Source organism: Eriocheir sinensis, chromosome 2 (genome assembly GCF_024679095.1).
Source record: "Eriocheir sinensis breed Jianghai 21 chromosome 2, ASM2467909v1, whole genome shotgun sequence".
Taxonomy (NCBI): domain Eukaryota; kingdom Metazoa; phylum Arthropoda; class Malacostraca; order Decapoda; family Varunidae; genus Eriocheir; species Eriocheir sinensis.
This window is the reverse complement of record NC_066510.1, coordinates 12,987,636-13,014,097: the sequence shown is the minus strand read 5'-3', so window position 1 is coordinate 13,014,097 and position 26,462 is coordinate 12,987,636. Positions and strand designations below refer to the sequence as shown.

The window sequence follows — 26,462 nt, the reverse complement described above, 5'->3', positions numbered from 1 at the left end:
CCAGAGAGAGAGAGAGAGAGAGAGAGAGAGAGAGAGAGAGAGAGAGAGAGAGAGAGAGAGAGAGAGAGAGAGAGAGAGAGAGAGAGAGAGAGAGAGAGAGAGAGAGAGAGAGAGAGAGAGAGAGAGAGAGAGAGAGAGAGAGAGAGAGAGAGAGAGAGAGAGAGAGATATATATATATATATATATATATATATATATATATATATTAAAATATATATATATATATATATATATATATATATATATATATATATATATATATATATATATATATATAGGAGCAGGAGCGAGTCCACTTCTTGATGCTTGACTAGGACAATGTGGCGAACAGAAAGAGTAAAAAAGAATAAAGTTGGAATGTTAAAACAAATGGTTGTGTCTTGTGAGGCCGAGAGACGGATGGTGGCGGTGGCTGTGAGTATAGGTGGTTTTGATGGGTGTTTAAGGGGTGGATGTGCTTTGAATGGGTGATGGGGGTTGGGTGGTAAAGAAGGCTTGGATCAACGACTTAAGGGGTTGGTGTGCTTTGAATGGGTGATGAGGGTTGGGTGGTAAAGAAGGCTTGGATCAACGACTTAAAGGGTTGGTGTGCTTTGAATGGGTGATGCTGGTGGGAGGTGAGAGGTGAGGATGGTTTGTGACGATGTGCAATGGTGGGTTGGCTGTGGGGGCGGTTGTGTTTTGAATGAGGCGGTGGCAGGGTGGATGGGGTGGAAGGATGGAAGGGTTGCAGGGTGGAAGGAGGAGAGCGATAAACCTGTTCTTCAAATCATTACCCTTTCGAGACACGGAATTTGCGAAAACAGAGATACTTTTCGTTAAGGAGATTATAACATTTTTCACGCGTGTACAATAACAAAATAGGACGGTGTTTATATCACTTCAGTCTCATCTTAAGAATAAAAAATAAGGAAAAATAAGGACAAGATCCGTAAAAAATGGTTAAAAAAATATATGAGAAAATGTAAAACGAATAATTAAAAAAAAATTACAAAAAGTCTTCTAGAACTCCATTAGCGTGGAGGAGAGAAAGATAAGCAGGTCGTGTTGGGTCCTTTTTTACGTTTTCTCTTAGCCGGTAATTAATGAAGACGCTGCTAACTTTTCAACGAGATCCGAGGAGCAAGTTTTGAGGCGAGGCGTAAAATGACCAAAGTTAAAAAGCAATTTGTTTTGGAGGGAAACGGTGTGTGGTTACTTGGACCGAGGGCATGGAATAATAATAATAAGTATAATAATAATAATAATAATAATAATAATAATAATAATAATAATAATAATAATAATAATAATAATAATAATAATAATAATAATAATAGTAGTAGTAGTTGTAGTAATAGTAATCGTTGGCTTGGGTAAATTCAGCTTACGCTTACGCTTACGCCGGCTTCAACAGCAAAGCGAGCAACATCAATACTAGTCTGAAGGAAATTTGTGACGACGAAGGCGTGGCGTTTACAAACGCCTGGCACCACTTCCTTGAGCGCCCAGACTTGTTTTGGAACGATGGACTACATCTGAATGAGGTTGGATCGGCGCGTTTCGGGAGGCTTCTGGACGAGGCAGTGAAAAGCTTTTCGAAAAGCCTTTCAAAAAACGGCGGGCGAGGACGGGGCAAAGGCAGCCCTTGATCAACCAACCCGTAGCGTCAGTGCGACTCACAAGAAACTGTGTAACTAACCACGCCTCCGACAAGCGAACTGGTACAACTCGTCACGGCCACATTTCTATCATGTACACAAATGCACGTAGTTTAATACCCCAAAAGGACGAAATTAGGGCGTATATTGCAACAGAGAAACCAGATGTGGTAGCCATCACAGAGACTTGGGCCAACTCTACCCATCTAGAATCCGAAATGTCATTCCCTGGGTACGAAAGCTTCCACAAAAGTCGAAAGCACAAGAAAGGATGAGGAGTAGTTTGCTACGTAAAAAGTACACTCCCTGCCATAAAAATAGACAAACAGGACGCAGAGAAATACGATTCTGTCTATGTGGAAATAACCGCAAATAACAAGAAACTAACACTTGCAACCGTATACAGGCCTCCGAAACAACAGGCAGCCGATGACACTGCCCTCTACGAAGAGATTCACTCTCTAACACAAAGCAAGGAAGCAATTATAATTGGGGACTTTAATTGCCCTAACATTGACTGGGGACTGATGACTGGAGATCAAGAGGGTAACAGGATTTTATAAATGGTGTAGGATTCGTTCCTCACTCAAGTTGTAACTCAACCAACAAGAGAAAACAATCTGCTGGATCTGGTATTAGTAAGCGACCCCGACCTCATTCGCGACTGTACAGTTGGTGAGAAACTTAATGGGTGCGATCACCACTTAATCCGTTTTAATATCAACATATGTCACAAACTCGTAGATAATCCATCAGTGATACCAGATTACAAAAAAGGAAATTTCAACTTAGCCCGTGCACTGCTTCCCCCTACGACCTGGGACCAACTTGGCATCACCGACAATACAATCGACAACGCGTGGAACGTCTTCAAAGATAAGCTGTTGCAAGTAGAAGGCTACAGTGCCTACGAAATCCAGGCGAGTAAATGGGGCCGTAGATCCACCGTGGATGACCAGAGAAATAAAAAGGGCAGTAAACCTAAAAAAAGGAATTATAATTTGATGAAAGAGAATGCTACGGCCGAAGCCAGCACACAGTACCACAACAGCCTCAGAGCTTGTCGCAGCCTTATTCGGAGTAGCAAACGCAACTATGAAAAGCAAATAGCGCGCGAAATCAAAACTAACTCCAAGAAATTCTTCACGTACATAAGATCGAAAAAGAAAGTAAAATCCAATATTGGTCCCCTGACAGACGAGACTGGATCTGTAACTCAGGACAGTAAACAGATGGCCAGAATCCTCAACAGTAACTTCGCATCCGTATTCACAGTCGAGGACATCGAAACCATTCCCGAGAGCCCTGCCCCGCCGAGTGAGATCACGCCGCTGGAAATTGACTCAATATGCGACCAAGAAGTAAAAAAGTACTTGGACAAACTCGACACGAACAAGTCAACGGGACCCGACAGTTTGTCCCCGCGGTTATTAAAAGAGCTTAAACAACAAATTCTTCAACCACTCACTACCATATTCAACCGGTCAGTTCAACTAAACAAGGTCCCAGAAGACTGGAAGATGGCGAACGTAACACCGATTTTCAAAAAAGGAGACAAAAGCGTTGCATTAAACTACAGGCCATAAGTTTGACATCAGTGGCAGGAAAAATACTCGAAAAGATTATTAGAGATAAACTTGTTAAGTTTCTAGAAAACAATAATATAATCTCCGACACCCAGCATGGCTTCAGAAACAAGCGCTCCTGCCTAACGAATTTATTAGACTTCTTCCAAGGTATATATAAGAACTGGGATGCCCACATCCCCAGTGATGTTATATACCTGGACTTTCAGAAAGCCTTCGACAAGGTACCGCACGAGCGACTCCTTAAGAAACTGCACTCGGCGGGCATCGGAGCCAATCTGATCGCGTGGATAAGAGATTGGCTCACCGACAGAAAACAACGAGTACTACTCAACGGACAGCCTTCCGATTGGCTACCAGTCACTAGTGGAGTGCCTCAAGGGTCAGTGCTGGGACCCATCCTCTTTATCATATATATCAATGACCTAGAATCAGGACTGAAATCCACAATATCGAAATTTGCAGATGACACCAAGGTGGGTGGAGATGCCCTCACAAAGACCGACTGCGAAATCATTCAGAAAGACCTCAATCACATTATCGAATGGTCGTTAAAACGGCAAATGTCTTTGAATGTTGACAAATTCAAAGTCATGCAAATTGGGTCCAAAAATAGTAAACACACATACATCATGAATGGGAGACCTCTGCAAGCGATGCAGGAGGAAAAGGATCTTGAGTCACTATCAGCAGTGACCTGAAACACGCGAATCACTGTAAAAAGCATACAACAAGGCCAACATTATGCTCGGGTTCATAGCGAGGAACTTCGAGTGTAAAACACCAGACGTGATGCTATCCTTGTATAATTCCATGGTAAGACCGCACCTCGAGTATGCAGTGCAGTTCTGGTCTCCCAATTACAGAAAGGACATTGCTTTACTGGAAAGGATTCAACGACGCGCCACAAAGATGATTCCAACCTTCAGGGCTCAACCGTACGAGGAACGACTCAAGCGACTCAATCTCTTTACATTGGAGAAAAAGACGCCTACGAGGGATATGATTCAAGTCTTCAAGTATCTAAAAAGTTCAATAACGTCGATTACTCCAAATTCTTTGAACTGCAAACCAACTCAAGAACTAGAAATAACGGTTTACCCATTCAGTCGAGTCGATGTAACACAGACATTGGAAGGAGTTTCTTTTCAAACCGAGTCATCCGCCACTGGAACAATCTTCCCTCAGAAGTAGTAAATGCGAATACCATCAACTCCTTCAAATATAGAATCGACCGTCATTTCGCTGCGTCAGGAGTAAACTGAATAACGAGGGGCTTCCATCTGCTCCTCAATATCGAGGTGCTTTCATCTGCTCACCAAGCCCCAAGTGGCGGTCGAGCAGATTAAATCACCCAAGCGGGCGACCTCGTAATGAGCCAATAGGCTTTCTGTTGCCTGCATTTCCATGTTTCCATGTTTCCTCTCCGCCAAAAATCCAAGGGTCATTTTCTTTAAACATTTCGACCTCCAAGCACACACATTTTACAAGGCTTTCGTGGGGTATTGGCGCATTTCCATGGGTAGTTTTATGACTCCTGTAGTAGTTTGATCATTCTCCTGCACCATAAACGTGATAAACCATCCATTAGAACTCGTTTAATCTCCTTTTCGGCCTTTGGAAGTAGTTATTGTAGGAGAAATAACGTCTCGAAATACTGGTCCAGCTGTGAAGCCTAATTCGGCGTGGCATGAAAATAGTCTCATATTTCTGGCGGTTTCTTCGCGTCATTACTCGCGTGCCCTCGAGGCCTCATCAGGGAGGATAAGAGTAGCGCGCCGGGGAGGGAACAAAACGAACTTGGCCAACTAACTAACTGAAGACACTGGCTCTGAAAATTGGGAAAGGAGCAACACGGAGTCAAGGGAAGGGAAATTAATTACTACGCACACGTGTTCTTCTTATGTTATTAGTATATAACGCAGATGTGAGTAAGAGAAACAAAAAAAAGTATATGAAAGAAAAAAAACAAATATTCGTATCAAAAGGCGAGGGCGAGACGGAAAAATGAGGATAGGCGTGAAAACTTTTTTACGTTTGTCTGTGAGAGAGAAGTGGAAGTCAAATATTAGTAACAATGACACCCACACTCACATCCTCCCCCTCCCCACACACACAACACATACAACAAACACCCACTATTTTTACCAATATCAAACAATTGACAATAAGCTCAACAACAACAACAGCAGCAGAACCATCAAACAAACAGAACATAAAAGCCTTAAAACACACACACACACACACACACACACACACACACACACACACACACACACACACACAAACCGTGACAGACTGACAGATCCACAAGCCAACACATCATGCATTACCAATAAAAAAGAACAGACAGACACAAAATAAAACACAAACACACGCAGCAAATGGAAAAGTGGGAACGCTCGATGTAAACACGAACTCAAAACAATTTTTGGCGTGATGTTATGAAAATTAATATTTGACTGATGAAGAAAACATATAGCGTGAGAGAGTAAGATAGATAAATAGATAGATAGATAGATACATAGAGGAAGCGAAATGTAAAGAGATAGAGAGACGGAAAGACAGACAGACAGAAAGCATACATTTGTGTGCGGAGGGAGGGGGCTGTATGTCCATTTCTCTGTCTGTCTGTCTGCCTATGTATGTATGTTTGTCAGTGTGTGCAGAAGCAGGTGTTTGGGGAAGTCAGGTGTTTAGAAATCATGCTTCCGCCGCACCTAGCTGTCAGACACACGGCGGCGGACGGCGACACGAAAACTTTCCATGAATATACACATTTACACATCGCCGAAGGAGAGAGAGAGAGAGAGAGAGAGAGAGAGAGAGAGAGAGAGAGAGAGACGATAAAAGCTTTTCCATTCATGGTGTAGAAGCAAAAAATGACTTGCCAGAGAGAGAGAGAGAGAGAGAGAGAGAGAGAGAGAGAGAGAGAGAGAGAGAGAGAGAGAGAGAGAGAGAGAGAGATTGATATTGATATCTTTATTGGCCATTGATATAATATAATATGTTATAAACATAAACAGTAATAGTACAGCCCAGGTCCATTAAGCAAGAAGCTTTTGTTTGGACCAGTTTTAATGAACAAAGAAAAATATAAAACATGCAAATGTTTTGGCCTAGTTGAAGACAGTATCATGTATAAGACATAAATACAGCACATTTTAGTTTATTGCCTACTCACACAAATACATGTACATGCAGACCCACATCTGTACATACATAATCACATACATACATACATATACACATACATATACATACATACACACATACATGCAGCCTAGCATACATATACAAATACATACATAAAGAAATACACATATACGTTCATACAAACAATACACATACACACCATATACATACATATGGACATACATACAAACATATATACATACATACATACATACAAATACATACACATTCACACATACATATACATATACACACATATATACATATACACACATATATACACATACACACATTCATACGCATCCACATACATACATATGTACATACATACACACACATACATACACAAATACATACACACACACATACATATATACATATACATATACACATACATACATATACATATACATACACACACATATGCTGCATACATAAACACATATACACATACACATATACATACATACATACATACATACACATATACATATATACACACACATATACATACACACATATACATTCACATACACACACACATACATATACATACATACATGTATATATAGTATTGTAAATAATAATAGTAGAAAAAAAAAATAATAATAATAGTAATACTAATATTAACATGTCTGATTATTGTTCATAACTTTGCAATAAAAATGATTTAATTTTGCCTTTAAATGTATTAATAGAAGTGAGTGATTTGATATCCTGTGGGAGGTTGTTCCAGTGTGTGACGCCCCGCACACTCACACTGCGCTGAGCCTGGACAGTGCCACAGTACGGTACTCTTAGGTCATGTGGTCGTCTTGTGTTGATGTTATGAGACAGTGGCTGGAATATGTTGGTGGGATACACATTTAATGCTTTGAACACAAATAAACAAGTCTGAAGTAATATAAGATCTGGTAATTTGAGAAGCTTGTAGCCACAAAAGAGTGGGTTGGTGTGTTCATATTTTGATTTATATGACATTACCCTAATAACTTTTTTCTGTGCAACAAATAGTTGGTCTATAAGTGTTTTGAATGCTCCTCCCCAAACTGCTGAACAATACAATAATATTTGATATACAGTAGAATAATATATTAGTTTTAGGGAACCTTTAGTTACATTATTTCTAATTTTATATATTACACCTGTGACTTGAGATATTCTAATACTAATTTGCTGTAGGTGAGCTTTCCACGTTAGGTTTTCGTCAATTGTTACACCTAGGAATTTTATGTTGTTGACTCGACTCAATGATTTATTATTTAATTGTACATCAATATTGTCTTGAATTGAATGTATGGAACTAGATAGCATATAGAATGTCTTTGAAATATTTAGTGTTAATTTATTAGCAGTAATCCAATTTGATACATTTATTAGTTCCTTATTTAGAATTGCTATAATATCTTTAATGTTGTGACCCTGTACATATATTGTGGTATCATCTGCAAGCAACCAAAAATTTAATTTAGTACTTGTGTATATTATATCATTGACATATAATAAAAAGAGAATTGGTCCCAGAATAGACCCTTGTGGAACACCGCACCTGACCGTACTGTAGGAAGAAGATTTGTTATTGTATACTGTAAATTGTGTTCTGGAGGACAAATAGCTTTTTAAAAAATTATGAGCTTTTCCACGTATGCCATATATACATAATTTATGCAGCAAAATGTGATGGGATATGGTATCAAAAGCCTTACTTAGGTCACAAAATACTGTAATTTGATTACTTTTATGATCTAATGTATCATGAATACTTTGGCAAAGTTGGTGAATAGCTAGTTCAGTGGAGTAATTGGATCTAAAGCCATACTGACAGTCGGTTAAAAGTGAAAATTTTGTGAAGTAGTCAGTCAATCTAATGGCAATTAATTTTTCAAATATTTTGCTAATGCTTGGAAGGATAGAAACCGGCCTGTAATTATTATAATTAGATTTTTCACCTTTCTTAAATATTGGTATCACTTTTGCTACTTGCAATTGTTTAGGAAAGTAACCCTCTGTAAAACATTTATTTATAATGAACTTTAAAAATGGAGAAATTTCAGTAGTACATTCCTTAAGTACTTTTATATTGATGTCATCAAACCCCGGAGACGTAACTTTTAGATTATTTATAACACCCTTAATTTCTTGCTCTGTTGTGGGTTTAAGAAAGAATGAGAAAGGGACTGGCTCTGGAAGAAAGGACTCAAATGAAACTGAAGGTGGACCAATATCTGAAGCCAATTTGCTACCAATATTCGTGAAGTAGTTATTAAATTCGTCTGCAATATCGCTGTCATTAGATACAGTTTTATCTTGAAAATTCATTGAAGTTGGCAATTTAGATCTATTTATCCCCATTAAATAATGTAAAGTTTTCCATGTTTTTTTAGAGTCACCTGATTGTTCACTAAATTTTTCTTTAAAGTAATTCTCTTTGGCTGTCCTTATTATTGATGTCAACGTATTCCTATATCGTTTAAATATTGTTTCATAGGTTAGTGGCCATTTTGCGTATAACTTTTGTAACTTGTTACGATGTTTTATTGACTTTATTAAACCTGGAGTTATGTATTGCTTGCCAAAATGTTTTTCTTTAACCAAAAATGATTTTATTGGGAAATTAATGTTATATAGTCTCTTGAATGTGTCCATGTAGAAATTAAATATATTTTCAGTTCCTTCATTATTAGCTAGTTCTAAATCCCACCTAAATTTTTTTATTTCTTCTTTGAAAGTTGCAATTTTATCATTGGTAATAATTCTTTGTTACATGCACATATTATATATTGTTAAGGGCAAGTGTAGAAAAAAGACCAAATACTGGGAAGTGGTCACTGATTGATGAATAAAATATACCACTTTTCATTTAATTGTGAATGTCATTTGACCATATATGATCAATTAATGTTGCAGAGGTAGAGGTTACTCTAGTTGGCTTTAAAATACTTTGAAAGAAGTTGTAGGAATGGAACATATTAATGTATGAAATGGTATTGTTATTGGCATTTAACAGGTTAACATTAAAATCTCCCATCAAATAACATGGTAAACTAAGATTAGATACATAATCTAAAATTTGTTCCATTGATTAAAAAAAATCATTGAGTGATGCATTGGGTGGTCTGTAAAAAACACCTATTATGAAATTTGAAGGCTTGATTATTTTAATACATAGTGATTCAAGGTGTGGTTGTTTTAAACAAGCGTTAGTAATCTTTTCTCCTTGAAACTTGTTATGCAGATACATAGCTAAGCCTCCCCCTTGTGTTGACTTATTCTGAAAGTATGAAAAGTAGTTACTCTGGTTATATAAGTTACATATGGCATCATTTAGACGTGTTTCACATAACCCGATAGCATCAAACGTGACAGAAGATTAATTTAAGCATTCATCAAATAACGAGTCCAGGTGTTGAGGAACACTATTTATATTATAAGACAATATTTTTAAACTATTTGGAGGAAAAGTTTCTTGTAAGTCCTCATTACAGAAAACATAATCACATGTTGGTTCTGGCAATATCGGTTCACTTGATCGATCTATAACATGATTGGGTCTTTCTAATTCACTAAAATCATATGTTAATGTATTTAAAATGCTAAGTGGGTAGTTGTGATTGTCCATAATTATCATATTAGTAAATTCTATGTCATTTAAATTATGAAATGGCAGGTATTGGTTTATATTCATTATATAGATGTTGATATTATATTACACTATTTATACTACGAATGACGAGTTATTTTCTCACGGCACTTCGTAGACTTTTCTTCACCGGCTTATTCTGTGTCGATGCAGCAGGTGTAGTAGCAGGAGTGGAAGGAGACGAGCAGGGGGCCGGACCATCACGAAGAGGCGCGGGCAGGGTGGGGAAGGGACTATTCCCGGCGCCAGCCCATGCCCCCGCCACCTCCACGACGACCCCACCAGCAGCAGCAGCAGCAGGCCCCGGCTCCGCCCGTACCCCGGCGCCAGCCACACCCCGCACTCCCGCGGTCCCCGTCGACTGCCGCATCCGATCAACTCCAACGTCGCTGGTCTTGTCTTTGATGATTAACTTGGTGTGACGGAAGAATGCCACTTTCCCTTGTGCTCTTGCCTGTTTTAGTAGAGGCATCTGAGCATTCTTCACGGCTTGTGACGCTGCACAGAGATCATCGTTCACGAATATGTTCGTGCCCCTCAGCTTCTTGGAGTTCCTCATCACAGCTTCTCGATCGCAGTAACGAGAGAATCTTGCTACGATGGGACGAGGCCTGGCGTCGCGGCGCACACCAACACGATGGGCTCGCTCCAACACGAGTCCCGGCAGCTGCATCTTCTCCTCCAGGAGTGACGTCACGGCAGCCGCCGTCTGCTCCCATGTCTCAGTGGCTCCACGCTCCTCCATGCCACTGATTCGCACGTTGCTCCTTCTGCTATAATCTTCCTGATAGTTTAATCTCTCTTCAAGTTCTCTGATCTTCAAATGCGATGATTCAACTTGCTCTGTTAGCTTCTCAATTTCAGCCTTGGCATCCTGCTTCTCTTTTTCATAGTCTTTTTTGCTTGAGTTGAGATCGTCAACCTCACGCTGGGTGAATTCCAGGCTAGTTGTCAAATCCGATATCTTGGCATCGAGTTTATTTATGTGGTCATTCATTTGTTTGACCACAATCTCCAGTGCGGTCTTAAAGGCGCGTTCTTGCGACTCGAGCATAGTCTTCAGTAGTGCAGATTCCAAAGTGGTATTCATTTGCAGTGATGTTGATGTATTGCTTAAGGAGGCTGTGGATGGTAGAATATTTCGCCTTGGTTACCATGGAGACCTGGTTACCATGGATACCGCGACCTTGCTTCTGCGCATGCGCGGAAAATGGCCACAGGGTCAAGGGGTCTCCTTGGGGTAGACTGTAACTTTTCACTCTTAAAATTTGTCTAAGTTAAATTGACACTTTATTTCTTTTGTGGCAAGACGATATCTACGTGTATCCACGTACCCGTAGGTGCATGTTACTTGCGTGTATCAGTATTCCTCATTGTACTGTAGATGTTTTAAAGTAGGAGCTCGCCTCCAATGTTTACACCGCCATACACTTGCACAGAGAGAGAGAGAGAGAGAGAGAGAGAGAGAGAGAGAGAGAGAGAATTACATACATAGAATTACATAGAAAATCAGACCACACAGACCCCATGGTCCAGACTAGGTGGTCTGTCCTTAAACCACTAATCAGATGGCTCCAAAACGTTGCTTTTCAACTATAGTTAATATTAAGTTCAAGGAAGTGACGGTCGAGCTTGTTTTTAAAGGAGTCAATCGTGTTACACTGGACCACTGATGATCCATTCCATCCATTCTCGCACTACAAAGTTGGTGAAGAAAAATTTGGTGCAGTCTGAATTTACTTGTCTACATTTGAGTTTTATGCCATTGTTCCTCGTTCGCAAAGTGTCATCGATCATAAACAATTTTGTTCTGTCTACATTCGTGAAACCATTAAGTATTTTAAAACATTCGATAAGTTTTCCTCGGAGGCGACGTTTCTCAAGAGAGAACATGTTAAGGGTGGAAAGCCTTTCTTCGTTGGATTTGTTGCGCAAGGAAGGGATCATTTTTGTTGCCCGACGCTGAACACCTTCTAATTTAGCAATGTCCTTTGCATGGTCAGGAGGCCAAAACTGTACCGCATAATCCAAGTGGGGTCTGACTAAACTATTGTAGAGCGGAAGTATTACATCTTTATTCTTGAATAAAAAGTTTCTTTTAATGAAGCCCAACATTATGTTCGTTTTATTTGCTGCATCGATGCATTGATGTGAGAATTTGAGGTTTGACTCGATTTTGACCCCCAGGTCCTTAACGCACTGAACGCTTGTGAGTTTAACGCCACGCATTTCGTATTCGAACTTCTTATTTCTTGTTCCAACTTGAAGGACCTGGCACTTGTCTACGTTAAAGGGCATCTCCCATCTATCCGACCAAACTGAAATTTTGTGCAAATCCTCTTGGAGGCTTTGCCTGTCTTCGTCAGTGAGAACTGAGTTACCAATCTTTGTGTCGTCTGCAAATTTGCTAATGCGATTATTGAGTCCAACATCCACGTCGTTGATTTAAGTAATGAAGAGCACTGGGCCAAGAACCGAGCCCTGAGAGACGCCACTAGTGACCGGCGCCCACTCTGAGTTGAATCCGTCAATCACCACTCTTTGTTGTCTGTTGCTCAACCAATTCACGATCCATTGGTTTACTTGACCGTCAATACCTATTTGCTTTAATTTATAAAGTAATTTATGATGTGGGACTTTATCAAACGCTTTCTGGAAATCAAGATAGACTACGTCCAATGATTTGGTTACGTCATAAACTGAGAAGAGGTCGTTATAAAAGGTCAATAGGTTTGATAGGCAGGATCTTTTGTTACGGAAGCCATGTTGTGAATCCCCAATTAATGAGTGGCTTTCGAGGTAACTCACAATTTTGTCTCTAATTATGCTCTCAAGTAGCTTACCTACAATTGAAGTTAGACTAATGGGTCGGTAGTTACCTGGTATTTTTTTGTCTTTTTTGAGAGAGAGAGAGAGAGAGAGAGAGAGAGAGAGAGTCTGCCCTGCGGCAGCACGGGGAGAGGACGTGTGCCCCAGGCGCGCTCCGAGGTGCCCGGGCCCGGCCAGTGCCACTCACCCGCCACCCACCTGGCCCAACCGATGCACCCACCTAATAAAATCACCCCTACATTACACCCTTGCCCATTACACTGCCCAACGCATTATAATCTCTTGATTGCTTTCGCCACTACACGTACTGTAAGGTGAACAGCCCCTGTGGTCCTCAAAACCTTCACTCACCGTATTGGGGGCACATTATATCCGGCCCTGTTTCTCGCCGGCTTAGGACTGTGTAGGAGGCTACCTATGCCTAGTTAGGCTCATCACGCCCCACCATGGCCGCCTTCCATAAGGTGAAGGTGAAATATAAACTCGATGATGGAGCAGAAAACCCCCCCCAGCCATATAGAGAAAACTCCTTGAATGCCTAGCCAACCAGAACATCTTGGTGTCAGACATAGAGGAGACTTATGGGGGCTTCTCCTTGTACGTGGCAGATGACGTCATTTGACCACACAGGACACAACAGCCAAAGTCCTCGGGGAAGCGGGCTTCACCCTATACACCCCCCCAGAGGTCAAATGCCGCAAGTGCATTATCATCAAGAATGTACAGGGCTTGGCTGACCATGATGTGCTTCATATCAAACAAGATATTGAACGCATACAGAGCTGGGCATTAGTCACGGAAGTCAATCGCTTCCCGAAAGGCCACACGTATAAAGTCATGTTCAGAACACAAGACATGGTTGCCACGGCATGCAGGCAGGGACTGATGGTCCTAAATCTCAGACTTACGACAGCCCAGCTGGAGGTGGAACAGTTTATTGCACTTAATGTGTGCTTCAGATGCTACCAGATTGAAGGACACATAACAAAGGAGTGCACAAAGCCACATGACTACAAGGTGTGCTAAATATGCGCACAGACAGACCACAAGTGGCAGGAATGCGACACAGGGGAGCAGAAATGTGTCCTGTGCTCAGGCCAGCACTCATGCATGGCCATGAAATGCCCCCAAATGAAAGCAGGCACTAAAAGTCAAACGTGCCAGGTAAATGACAGCAAGCTGAAACCTAACCAGTTGTATTCTTATGTAGCCAACAACAATCAGACTTTCCTACAACCCGGCTCATTAGAAAATCAATTGAAGGCTGCAGCTAATACGGCTATTGTCCTATCTCAGGAACAAAGGACGTCAGGCACATACCAGAATGTGATAAGGACACTGATCATTGATAATGGCCTCCCATCACCGGCTAACACGAAGTCAGCAGACACAGCCTTGGCTGAACTGGCTCAAACCCTTCAGCCCCTAGTTCCAAGTCTATCAACAACGACCATTCAGACCCGCCCCCTACCCCCAGCGGCAGGCTCGGCCCAGGCTGTCATCCCAACCCAAACAAACGCTGAATCACCTCGTGAAGAGGTACCAGGGTCACAACTGGGGCAGGAGTGTGGCAGCTCGACCCTTCCACCCCAACCTCCCTCCCTCAACCCTCGCGGTCACTCCCCTCGGCCACACAACCATGCCCACCAAACCAGGACCAACACAGAGGTGCCAACAGAGCAAGCACTCGCTTCGGCCTGAGGAGCGACGCAAAAGGAGGCACAAAAACTGGCCCCTAATACTCACAACTATGTCATTCACACAACCTACCAATCAACTAAAAATACTACAGCACAATGTACTCCACTGGCACACAAGACGCATCGATCTCATGAACACGTACACACATGAGAACCCAGATATAATCCTCATAAATAGCCATGGCCTACCCAACACCCAAGCTCTAAAGATACTGGGTTATTCATGTTAGCAGCGAAACAGCCACTAACGAGCAGCGACCACCTCCCAATACTATTCACAATCTCAACCACTCCCATTGTCGTGCCCTGCCCACAGCGGATGAACACAAAAAAGGCGAATTGGGAGCAATATAAGAACATTATACACTCAGCACTACCTGACCTGCATCTAGAGGGAAAAAACACAGATGACATAGAAACCGCTGTCAACACCTGGTATACCGCTGTCAAAACTGCCCAAGCACAAGCAATACCCCTCACAAGGCACAAAACACTATCATACCCCCACCGCAACCAAGAGATTACGGACGCACAGCTACGTTTTACCAACATCCTCCGATTCTTCCGGCGGCATGGCAGGACGCATGATCTTTATCAACAGAGTTCTCCAACGAACGCTACAAGATACGTGCTAAACAGCATACAACAGGCACTGGGAAACCACAATAAAAGGCCTCGCCGAGAAATACAAGGACCCAAAAGCCTTTGGGCAGGGAATAAAACGCCTGCAGGGCAACACACACCATCGCCCCATCCACCTGGAGAAGGGAGGAGTCAAAATACAGGACGAGGGTATTGCCCAAGAGTTCAGAGAAACCTGGAAGTCAGTGTTCACAATAAGACCTGAAGACAACGCTCATTATGACCAAGACAATGAACGGGAAGTAAAGGCATGGCTCCAGCAGGGCCCAACAAGAACCAGGCCACACCACACGATTGATCTGCAACGCCTAACACAGGCCCATCTGTTAACAATGGAAATAGGCACAGCCGAGCTCCGATCAGCTATAAACAAAACGAAAAACACGTCGCCCGGACAAAGCAAAATAGATAAACAACAGATCAGTATGGGTGGGGGGGTGGGGGGGGGCAGGCGTACCTACTCACCATATACAATGCGATGTTAACAAGAGGTTACTTCCCTCAACGATTCAAAATCGCCACTCTCACCATGATACCTAAGCCAGGCAAAGCATCCACGGATCCCAAGAACTACAGACCAATCTCACTCCTAGAAGTCTCAGGAAAAATCTTCGAAAGAATAATCTACCTACGACTCAGGTGTCACCTCGATGAAAATAACCTTTATAACCCGTCCCAGTGCGGCTTCAGGGCAGGGAGGAGCACCACGTCAGCCATCTCCATCGCCAACGAAAAAGTAGCACTCATTGAAGAACAAAGAACAAACTGCACTATTATCCAACGCGACATCAGCAAGGCGTTTCATAAAGTCTGGCTACAGGGCCTGCAATACAAAATACTTCAACTCGGACTGCCACAGCTGACGGAATAGACTGTTTTGCAACTTCCTTGATCAGCGCTCAGCTTCCATTCGAGTTAAATCAGCAATATCCTCCCCGTTCCCCCCTGCACAGCGGCGTGCCACGGGGAAGCGTGTTATCACCAACGCTCTTCATCACCTACACCTCTGACATGCCCCGGCCTGATAATACAAACTGTATGGATATATATTATGCTGACGACACGACACAAACAGTGACCTCCAACGGTCTTTCCTATTCCCCACCTGCACCTTCACCATTAACCCACTTCCTCTTCCTTCTATACCCTTGATTAAGAAGAGAGAGAGAGAGAGAGAGAGAGAGAGAGAGAGAGAGAGAGAGAGAGAGAGAGAGAGAGAGAGAGAGAGAGAGAGAGAGAGAGAGAGAGAGAGAGAGAGAGAGAGAGAGAGAGAGAGAGAGAGAGAGAGAGAGAGAGAGAGAGAGAGAGAGAGAGAGAGAGAGAGAGAGAGATCCTCTCCACCTGAAAAGGAGGACGAGGAGGAGAAAGAGGAAGAGGAGGCAGCGGAGGAACACAAAGAACACAAAGTAAGAACAAACAACAACAGACCTGATGGTCCTAACGAGGCTGTTTGTGACAACCTCCTCCCCACCCCACCATACCTCCAGCCAAAGCTGGCAGGAAAGGAAAAAGAACCATGCAGCATGGAAAAAACTGCATGGAAATTATGTAGGAAAGAGGAAAGAACTACCATTACTGCTACCACTAACCGTGCGATGAAAACGGACAAGAACACCAGTATTCGAAAGAACTTAACGTTATTACGACAATGAGTAATCTCTTAGTTGCTGGTTGGATTCAAAATACTTGTCTAATATATTCTTGAAGGCCATAACTGTTGTACTATCAACAACTTCACAGGGTAGATAATTCCAAACATTAACGATTCGATTGAAGGAGTAGTGTTTGGCCTCGTGCGACGAGAAACTTTTACCACTTATCTTGAAATTGTTATTTCTTCTTGTTCTATTTGATCGATCAGTTATAAAGTAATCTGCATTAATATCACTGAATCCCTTAAACATTTTAAACACTTATATTAGATCGCCTTGCATTCTTCGTTTTGATAGTCTGAATAAATTTTTCAACCTTGAAATAATTTTTACTTCTCTCCGTTGAACCCGTTCTAACTTTTCTACGTCTTTTCTGTAATAGGGAGACCAAAACTGTACACAGTACTCTAGCTGGGGTCGAACCAGCTAATTATACAGTTTTAAAATTACTTTTTCCTATTTATTATTAAAGACTCTTCCTATGAAGCCAACCAATTTGTTTGCGGTTTTAACGACCTCTGAACAATGCTGACTGGGCTTTAAATCGTTTGATATAGTGATTCCAAGATCCTTTTCTTTACTTACTGCAGAAAGTTGTACTAAACGCGATTGTTATTTTTCCGATGTGTAACACTTTACATTTGTCAACGTTAAATTTCATTTGCCATTGATTGGCCCAACGTGCAAGTCAATCTAGATCTGATTATAAAGCTTCTTCGTCGAGTGTCGTAGTTACCTTACTAGCGATTTTTGTGTCATCAGCAAATTTTGATACTTTGCAAGTGAGCCCATCATTGATATCATTAACATAAATTAAGAAGAGCATGGGACCAAGTACTGATCCTTGAGGTACGCCGCTTCTGACATCGAGCCAGTTAGATGAAACACCGTTTAGAACTACTCTCTGTTTCCGCTCAGAGAGCCAGTCCACAAGCCAATTGTGAATGTTACCTGAGATACCGTGCGCCAATAGTTTACTGAGCAATCGTTGGTGGGGAGCCTTATCAAATGCCTTTTGAAAATCCAGATATATGATATCTACTGATCTGCTTTCATCGAACATCTCAAAAATATGATGAAAACAGTCAAGTAAGTTAGTTAAACACGAACGTTTACTTCGGAAGCGATGTTGCTAATTATTTATTATATTATTTTCTTCGAAGAATTTCACCATATTGTCGCGAATGATAGTCTCCATTAACTTACAAACAATCGATGTCAGGCTAATTGGTCGGTAGTTTCCTGGATGAATCTTGTCCCCCTTTTTGAAATTTGGTGTGACATTTGCTAATTTCCAATCCGACGGACTTTTCCAGCTGTTAAAGATTTATTGAATAAGATAGAGAGCGGTTTATAAATTTGATGTTTGATGTCTTAAAATTCTAAGGGTAATTTTTTCTGGACCAGAAGCTTTGCTTACTTTAATCTTTTCAGTTGTGCGTAAAATATCACTTTCTACGATGAGCACGCCATTTGAAATCTTTTCGGTCCTTCTAACCTTCGGCGGTTGAGGTGATAAACAATCTTCGTCGGTAAATACGGATGCGAAAAAGTTATTTAGGATTGTAGCCATTTCATTCTCATCGTTCGTGTGGTTGCCATTATCATTAGCAAGCGGTCCGATACTACAAGTGAGTGACTTTTTTATTATTTACATAGCAAAAAAAAATCTTTATAAGTAGATTTACTTGTTTCCGCTATATATTCTTCAAGATTTTTCTTGCTTCGTTTTAGTAATTTCTTGGTTTCGCGAAGAATTCTGTCTAACTCTAGTTTATCAGCCTCATTCTGGGTAGATATGTATCTACTGTATATGCGTTTTTTTTTTAAGAGAGAAGCTATTTTTAACTTCGTTATTCCACCAATTGGGTTTCTTCTTAAAAGTTGAACGTCTGTTACGATAAGGTACGCATATGCTTATGGCATTGTCCAATATTGTGGTGAAGGCCTCCCACGATTTATCAATATCTGGTTCCGTCGAGACTACAGTCCAGCCAGAATTATTTAGAATTGATAGAATTCTTACGAAATTCGCTCTCTGATAACGTGGCTCCTCTTTACCAGCACTTACTTCAATTTCTTTCATCTTGATGCTGAATGTGATTATTCGGTGATCGCTAGAACTAAAAACTGGACCAACATTTACTTCGTTAACTAGATCAGCTGTCGTTAAAAAGATAAGGTCAAGTATATTATTTTCCCGAGTCGGTTCCTGAACGTGTTGATGTACATCGCTTTTTAATAAATTTGTGTACAGGTCGAGCCCTGTATGAGAGAGGAGGAGGAAGAGGAAGAGGAGGAGAAGGAGGAGGAGGAGAAAGAGGATTAGAAGGAGAAGGAGGAGAAGGAGAAGGAGGAGGAGGAGATGAAAGAGGAGGGAATGGACTATAGGAACTGGAAGAAATGGAAGTAGAAGAAGAAGAAGAGTAAAGAGAGGATAAGAAGGGGAAGAAGATGAAGATGATGATGATGATGATGATGATTATGATGATGATGATGATGATGATGATGAGGAGGAGGAGGAGGAGGAGGAGGAGGAGGAGGAGGAGGAGGAGGAGGATGAGGAGGAGGAGGATGAGGATGAGGAGGAGGAGGAGGAGGAGGAGGAGGAGGAGGAGGAGGAAGACGAGAAGAAAGAAACGTGAAAGAAAGAGTTAGAACAAAATGGAGGAGGAGGAGGAAAAGGACACAAAGGGAGGTTGATCAGAGATTATGAGTAAAAATAAATATCGTGGGAGGAGGAGGAGAAGGAGGAGGATATGAAGGAGGGCGATCAGATATATGACTAGAAATAATGTAGCTGTGAATCTGATCCCTAACGCTCACCACCCCCCGCCTGCTCTCTCTCTCTCTCTCTCTCTCTCTCTCTCTCTCTCTCTCTCTCTCTCTCTCTCTCTCTCTCTCTCTCTCTCTCTCTATGTATCGTAAACTATTGTTCAATATTTTTTTTTCTTTCGCTTCCATTGGAAGACCTGCGTTCTAGTCTATATATATATTTTTTTTCGGAGACTTTTCAACCTATAGTCTATTCATTTGGGCAAGGCCACTCACGGTCGCTTAGTCCCAGCGACTCCACTTCCCCCTTCTGGCTGGGTAGCTCCGAGCAGGATGATGTAACCTACTTGTCATGTTAAGTAGTCAACATAAAATGGTAAGTAGTGATAATAAAATGTTAAGTAGTCAACATAAAATGGTAAGTAGTGATCATAAAATGTTAAGTAGTCAACATAAAATGCATATCTAACACAAACTGCTTTGACTACTTAACATTTTATTATCACTACTTACCAATTTATGTTGACTACTTAACATGACAAGTAGGCTACATCATCAATAGTCTTTCTAACATCAATAGTTTATCACATTTTAGTAATCAATTTCTCTCTGTAAGGCTCCCGAAAGAGTCTCTTATATTTTTTTTAACTTTTGTTATGATTCATGTTGTCATCTAAATCGCTCCGTCCTTTTAAATTGTTGTGTATTATGTGTTTTCTGTCTGTCTGTGTGCTTGTGTGTGTGTGTGTGTGTGTGTGTGTGTGTGTGTGTGTGTGAGTGAGTGTGAGTGTGAGTGTGAGTGCATGTGTATGTGTATGTGTATGTGTATGTGTGTGTGTGTGTGTGTGTGTGTGTGTGTGTGTGTGTGTGTGTGTGTCCGTGTATTAAAAGCTTCAGAGATTGAGTCACGGCTCCCGTCAACACGTTTACATTCCTACAGTTATTCAATTTGTATTTTTTAATAATAAAGATATTTCCATGTTGCACCACCTAGACTTTCATGCCATTTTTTTCTGTGTGTGTTTGTATATGTGTGTGTGTGTGTGTGTGTGTGTGTGTGTGTGTGTGTGTGTGTGTGTGTGTGTGTGTGTGTGTGTGTGTGTGTGTCCGTGTGTCTGTCTCTCTGACTGTATTGCAAGCTACCACAATTTTGGTCATTTCCTTTAGATCACTTCCAGCTATATCAATCAGACACATCGACCTCTATGAGCTTTTCATAAACCACTTTCACAGATTTTTTTTTTTTTTACACCAGAGGAAACAGCTCACGGGCAAAAGAAAAGGAAACAACAACGAAAAAAAAAGCCCGCTATTCGCTGCCCCAACAAAAAGCGTTCAGAGGAGTCGCCAAAAGAGAGGTCAACTTCGAAAGGAGAGGTGTCCTGGTACCCTTCTCTTGAAAGAGTTCAAGTCGTAGGCAGGAGTAAATACAGAAGAAGGAAGATTGTTCCAAAGTTTACCTGCGTGATGCATGAAAGAGTAAAGATGCTGGTTAACTCGGGCGTAAGGGATTTGGACAGTAAAGGGATGAGCTTGAGTAGAAGTTGCGTGCTGCGAGGCCGCGGGAGATGGGGAGGCATGCAATTAGGAAGTTCAGAAGAGCAGTCAGCGTGAAAATATCGATAGAAGATAGAAAGAGAGGCAACATTGCGGCGGAATTTAATAGGTAGAAGACTATCAGTAAGAGGAGGAGAGCTGATGAGACGATGAGTCTTAGACTCCACTCTGTCCAAGAGAGCTGTGTGAGTGGAGCACCCCCCCCCCCCACACACACACACACGTGAGATTCATACTCCATACGAGGGTGGACAAGGCCCCTGTATAAGGATAGCAACTGTGCGGGAAGAAGAACTGGCGGAGGCGATACAGAACGCCCACCCTCGAGGAAGCTGATTTAGTGAGTGAAGAGATGTGAAGTTTCCAGTTAAGATTTTGAATTAAGGATAGGCCAAGGATGTTTAGTGTTGAAGAAGGTGACAGCTGAGTGTTGTTGAAGAATAGGAGATACATGTAAAAGTGTTTGGAAGATTGTGTCGAGTTGATAGGTGGAGATATTGGGTGTTTGATGCATTGCAGAACAAAAGGTTCCTTTTACCCTAATCGGAAATGATAGCATGGTCCGAGGTTAAGCGTTCTGCAGCCTTCAGTCTGGAGTCATGTGATTCCTGTTGAGAGGGTCTTCTGTTGAAAGAAGTTGAATAATGCAGAGAGGAGTCATCAGCGTATGAGTGGACAGGACAGTTTGTTATGGAAAAAAGATCAATGATAAGTAACAGGAAGAGAGTGGGTGATAGGACAGAGCCCTGTGGAACACCACTGTTGATAAGTTTAGGGGAAGAAGAGTGACCGTCTACCACAGCAGAGATAGAACGGCTGGAAATGAAACTGGAGATTAACGAACAGAGAGAAGGATAGAAACCGTAAGAGGGCAATTTAGAAAGCAAAGAGTTGTGCCAGACTCTATCGAAAGCTTTCGATATATCTAGTGCAACTGAGAAAGTTTCACCGAAACGGTTAAGAGAGGATGACCAGGAGTCAGTTAAGAGAGTAAGATGATCTCCAGTAGAACGCCCCTTGCGGAACCCATACTGGCCATCAGATAAAAGGTCAGAAGTGGAAATATGTTTTTGAATCTTCCGGTGAAGGATTGATTTAAAAGCCTTAGCCAGGAAAGTATAGCTATAGGGCGGTAGTTTGAGGGATTGGAACGGTCACCCTTCTTAGGCACAGGCTGTATGGAAGCGTACTTGCAGCAGGAAGGAAAGGTAGATGTTGATAGGCAGAGACGAAAGAGTTTGACTAGGCATGGTGTCATCAAGGAAGCACAGATTTTAAGGACAATAGAAGGCACTCCATCAGGTCCATAAGCCTTTTGAGAGCTGAGGCCAAAGAGGGCATAGAAAACATCATTCTTAAGAATCTTAATAACAGGCATAAAGGAGTCAGAGGGGGGATGAGTAAGAGGAATATGCCCAGAATTGTTCAGAGTGGCGTTTTTACAGAAAGTTTGAGAGAAGAGTTCAGCCTTAGAGATAAATGAGACGGCGGTGCTGCCGTCAGGGAGGGAAAGATAAATAAGTGAAATACGAGGAGATATTTTGGCTAGGTGCCAGAAGTCTCTGGAAGAATTAGAAAAAAAGCAAGGTTTTGACATTTCCTATGGATGAAAGAGCTTTTGGTAAGTTGAACAATAGATTTGGCACGATTTCGAGCATGAAATGTAAAGATCATGCATGGTTAGCAAAAGTGCAAATGTTCTAGTACCTTTTGTGAGCTGCCTTTCTGCCTTTGATAGCACGAGAACAAGCGTGATTAAACTAAGGGTTTTTAGCATGAGGAGTAGATAAAGTACGTGGAATGTATGCCTCCATTCCAGAGACAATCACTTCTGTGATGCGCTGGGCACACACAGAGGGGGTCTCTCTCCTGGAAGCAGTAATCGTTCCACGGGAAATTGGAAAAGTACATCCTCAGGTCGTCCCACCGAGCTGAAGCAAAATGCCAGTAGCATCGCCTCTTCGGTGGGTCCAGAAGGTGTACATGAGCGATAGTACAGAATACAAAAATAAGATTGTGATCGGAGGAGCCCAATGGAGAGAATAGTTTGACTTAGGAAGTAGAAGGGTTAAAGGTAAGGAAGAGGTTTAGTATGTTGGGCCTGTCTGCAAGACGGTCGCCAATACGTGTAGAGTGCTGAACCAACTGCTCTAGATCATTGAGGATAGCAAAGTTGTAGGCTTGCTTACCAGGCTGGTCAGTGAAAGTGGATGAAAGCCAAAGCTGGTGGTGAACATTGAAATCTCCTAGGATGGAGATTTCAGCGAATGGAGAGTGGGTCAAGATGTGCTCCACTTTAGAGTTCAAGTAGTCAAAAAAATTTACATAGTTAGTAGAATTAGGTGAGAGATAAACAGCACAGATGTATTTAGTAATAGAATGACAATGAAATTTTAGCCTGATGGTGGAAAATTCAGATGAGTCAAAGTCGTGGGAACGAGAGCAAGTGATGTCGTTGTGCACGTAAGCGCAGCATCCATCTTTGGACTGAAATTTAGGACAGAAATAGTAGGAGGGAACAGACTATAGATTGCTGTCAGTAGCTGCCGAGACCTGTGTTTCGGTGAGGAAGAGAAGGTGAGGCTTAGAGGAAGAGAGATGGTTTTCTACAGAATGGAAACTGGAACGAAGACCACGAATATTGCAGAAATTGATTAGAAAGAGGTCTGAGGTGTTATCAAGTCACCTCTCAAGTCGGCAGCCAAAAGGGGAGTCCTCCCTAGAGGAATTGGAGGTTGCCATTATATTTTGGGTTGTAAATAATTCAGATCTCTTAGTAAAGGAGATCTTGCATTAGAGGCCGATAGTCACACCAGCAGCAGCTTATCTTTTCTTCCTTCATAACCTCGCTACAAAATAAATCCTTTCTCTGCCTCTTCTTTTCTCTTTCATGTTCTTTCCCCTTCAGCTACTCCCCACCTATTCCCTTCCTTTTCCTCCTTTCCACTCTCTTCCAACTAAATACAACACTTCTATATCTCATCTTCTTCCCTTCCAGTTCCTCGCTACCTACTCACTCCCCTTCTTTCGCTCTACTCTTTTTTCCTTTCCCTCACCCCTCGCAGTCCCTCTCTATTTCTTTCATAATTTCCTACCAAAAAAATCCCTTCTCCATTCCCTTCTTCTCTACTTCCATGTCCCTCCTTTCAAATCCTAGCCATCCATTCACTCCCTTTCTTTCCCTCCACTTTTTTCCTTCCCCTCACCCCTCGCAGTCCCTCCCTTTACTCCTTTCACAATCTTCCTACGATATCTAGCCTCCCCCAACCTTTTCTTCTTTTTCCCTTAATTGTCCTACTCTTCCAGTCATTTTTCACGCATCCTCTCATTTTTCTTCCTCTCCACTCTCTCTTTTCCAAATAAATATATCACTTCTGGATCCCTTCTTTCTCCCTTCCAAGCCCATCCCTTTGTCTCTCTCCGCCCATTCCCTTCCTTCCTTACCCTTCACTCTCCCTCCTTTGCACCCCCTTCCAACTTTCCTCTTTACTCCAATCATTATCTTCCTACCAGGTACATCCTTTCCTTCCGTTTCTCTCACCTCTTACCCTTCCCTGCACCCCTTCACCAATACCTCCCATCTTTTCTTCAGCTTCAGCGCATACCAGCAGTCCCAACCCATCTTCGTCTAGCCCCTCTCTCACCCCCCTTCAGTAAGCAATCCATTAATTAGAGGCACTTACCTTTCAAACGGTCTCCAATCACGTGCCTCGCGATGGAATGAGAAATGGAGGAAGGAAAGCAGCGATATAGACATGACGCTGAGGGTTGGGTTTTAGGGCTCATCCATCAAGCAGTGAAATGATGGTGATGGCGATGGTGGTGGTGGTGGTGGTGGTGGGGGTGCGGTAGTGATGGTGTATATAAACTTATCCATCAAGTTAGTCGTTTGGGCTTTGGTAGGAGGGAGTGAATCAGTGGGAGTGTTTGTATGTGATATAGATAGATAGAGACATCAATAGATAGAGAGAGAGAGAGAGAGAGAGAGAGAGAGAGAGAGAGAGAGAGAGAGAGAGAGAGAGAGAGAGAGAGAGAGAGAGAGATAGCGCATTGGAAGCCTCTGCAGTGACTAGTCCGTGGAAAGGCGAGGAATTAAGAGGACGCTGGGAAAGAATAACAGACTGACAGAAAGGCAGAGAGAAAGAGCTAGAGTGATAGACATGTGTAGAAGGAAAGAAATCAGGCACAGAAATAGATTCAGATTGATAGATAGATATACAGAGAGATAGATAGATAGACAAATTTAGATAGTTATATGAATATATATATATATATATATATATATATATATATATATATATAGATAGATAGATAGATATAGATATATATATATATAGAGATATATATATATAATATATATATAGATAGATAGAGAGAGAGAGAGAGAGAGAGAGAGAGAGAGAATGTTTGTGATTGGTCAACATATATAGACATAAAGATAGAAGAATTAATGAATTAATAGATAACTAAACGTAGGGTTGTTTGATTTAAATGAAGTGTTTTAAATCACTAATTTAAATAAAGATTTAAATCAAATATTTTTTTCTTAAATATCATTGATTTAAATCAAAATTTTTATTATTTGATTTTTTTAGATGTCATTGACTTAAATCTTGATCTTATTGCATGACAACAAAATACAATGGAAAAATAAAGAGAAAACACTCTAACTTCGATATCAATATTTTCCCTGTCAACTTCACAAACTTTTCTGAGCTAGCTAGTTCATTATAATTATCTTCAATCAGCTACACATGGTCCATCTAGTGTCCTGGAGCAGAACAAGACGTTGACCGCCTCTCTGAGGGTATCTTGCTGAGGCAGAGTGATGGTTTAAAAAGTATTTCACAACACGAACCTCGTGTTCTTTTATGTTACCAATTTCCAAATCATCTGCCGTTACATTTAGAATGTGTACAGTGCAACCATGGCTTTGCAACTTTAGTTCATTAGCTTGTTGTAATTGTTTTCTCATCTTGTTGACATTTGATGCTTAAGTCTGTCCTCATATAGCAAATTTCTCACGCCTGATCTTTTTTTATGCCTCCTTAGTCTAGTGGTTAGCGTTCCTAATACGAATCCGCGGCACCGGATTCTCAACCCGTCCTGGCAGTCAGCGTGCCGCTCACTCAGCTGTTCATCTTCCCTTTCGAGTTGATCGATTAATGGGTACCTGGGGAAGCCTGGGGAAGGTAAACTGTAGTAACCCGGATGTCACGCTGACCCTGTGGCCCAGGGTGATGGGT

General features: G+C 41.6%; 1 protein-coding gene across 1 annotated transcript in view; it reads right to left on the bottom strand.

The window, feature by feature from the left end:
* The window catches only part of LOC126998200 (uncharacterized), a 70,733-nt gene that overhangs the window by 10,338 nt on the left and 33,933 nt on the right, over positions 1-26,462 (bottom strand). The window contains exon 3 of the mRNA XM_050859659.1: positions 10,381-10,989. Within this exon, the coding sequence (XP_050715616.1) occupies positions 10,381-10,989 (609 nt within the window). The remainder of the gene's footprint in view (positions 1-10,380; positions 10,990-26,462) is intronic.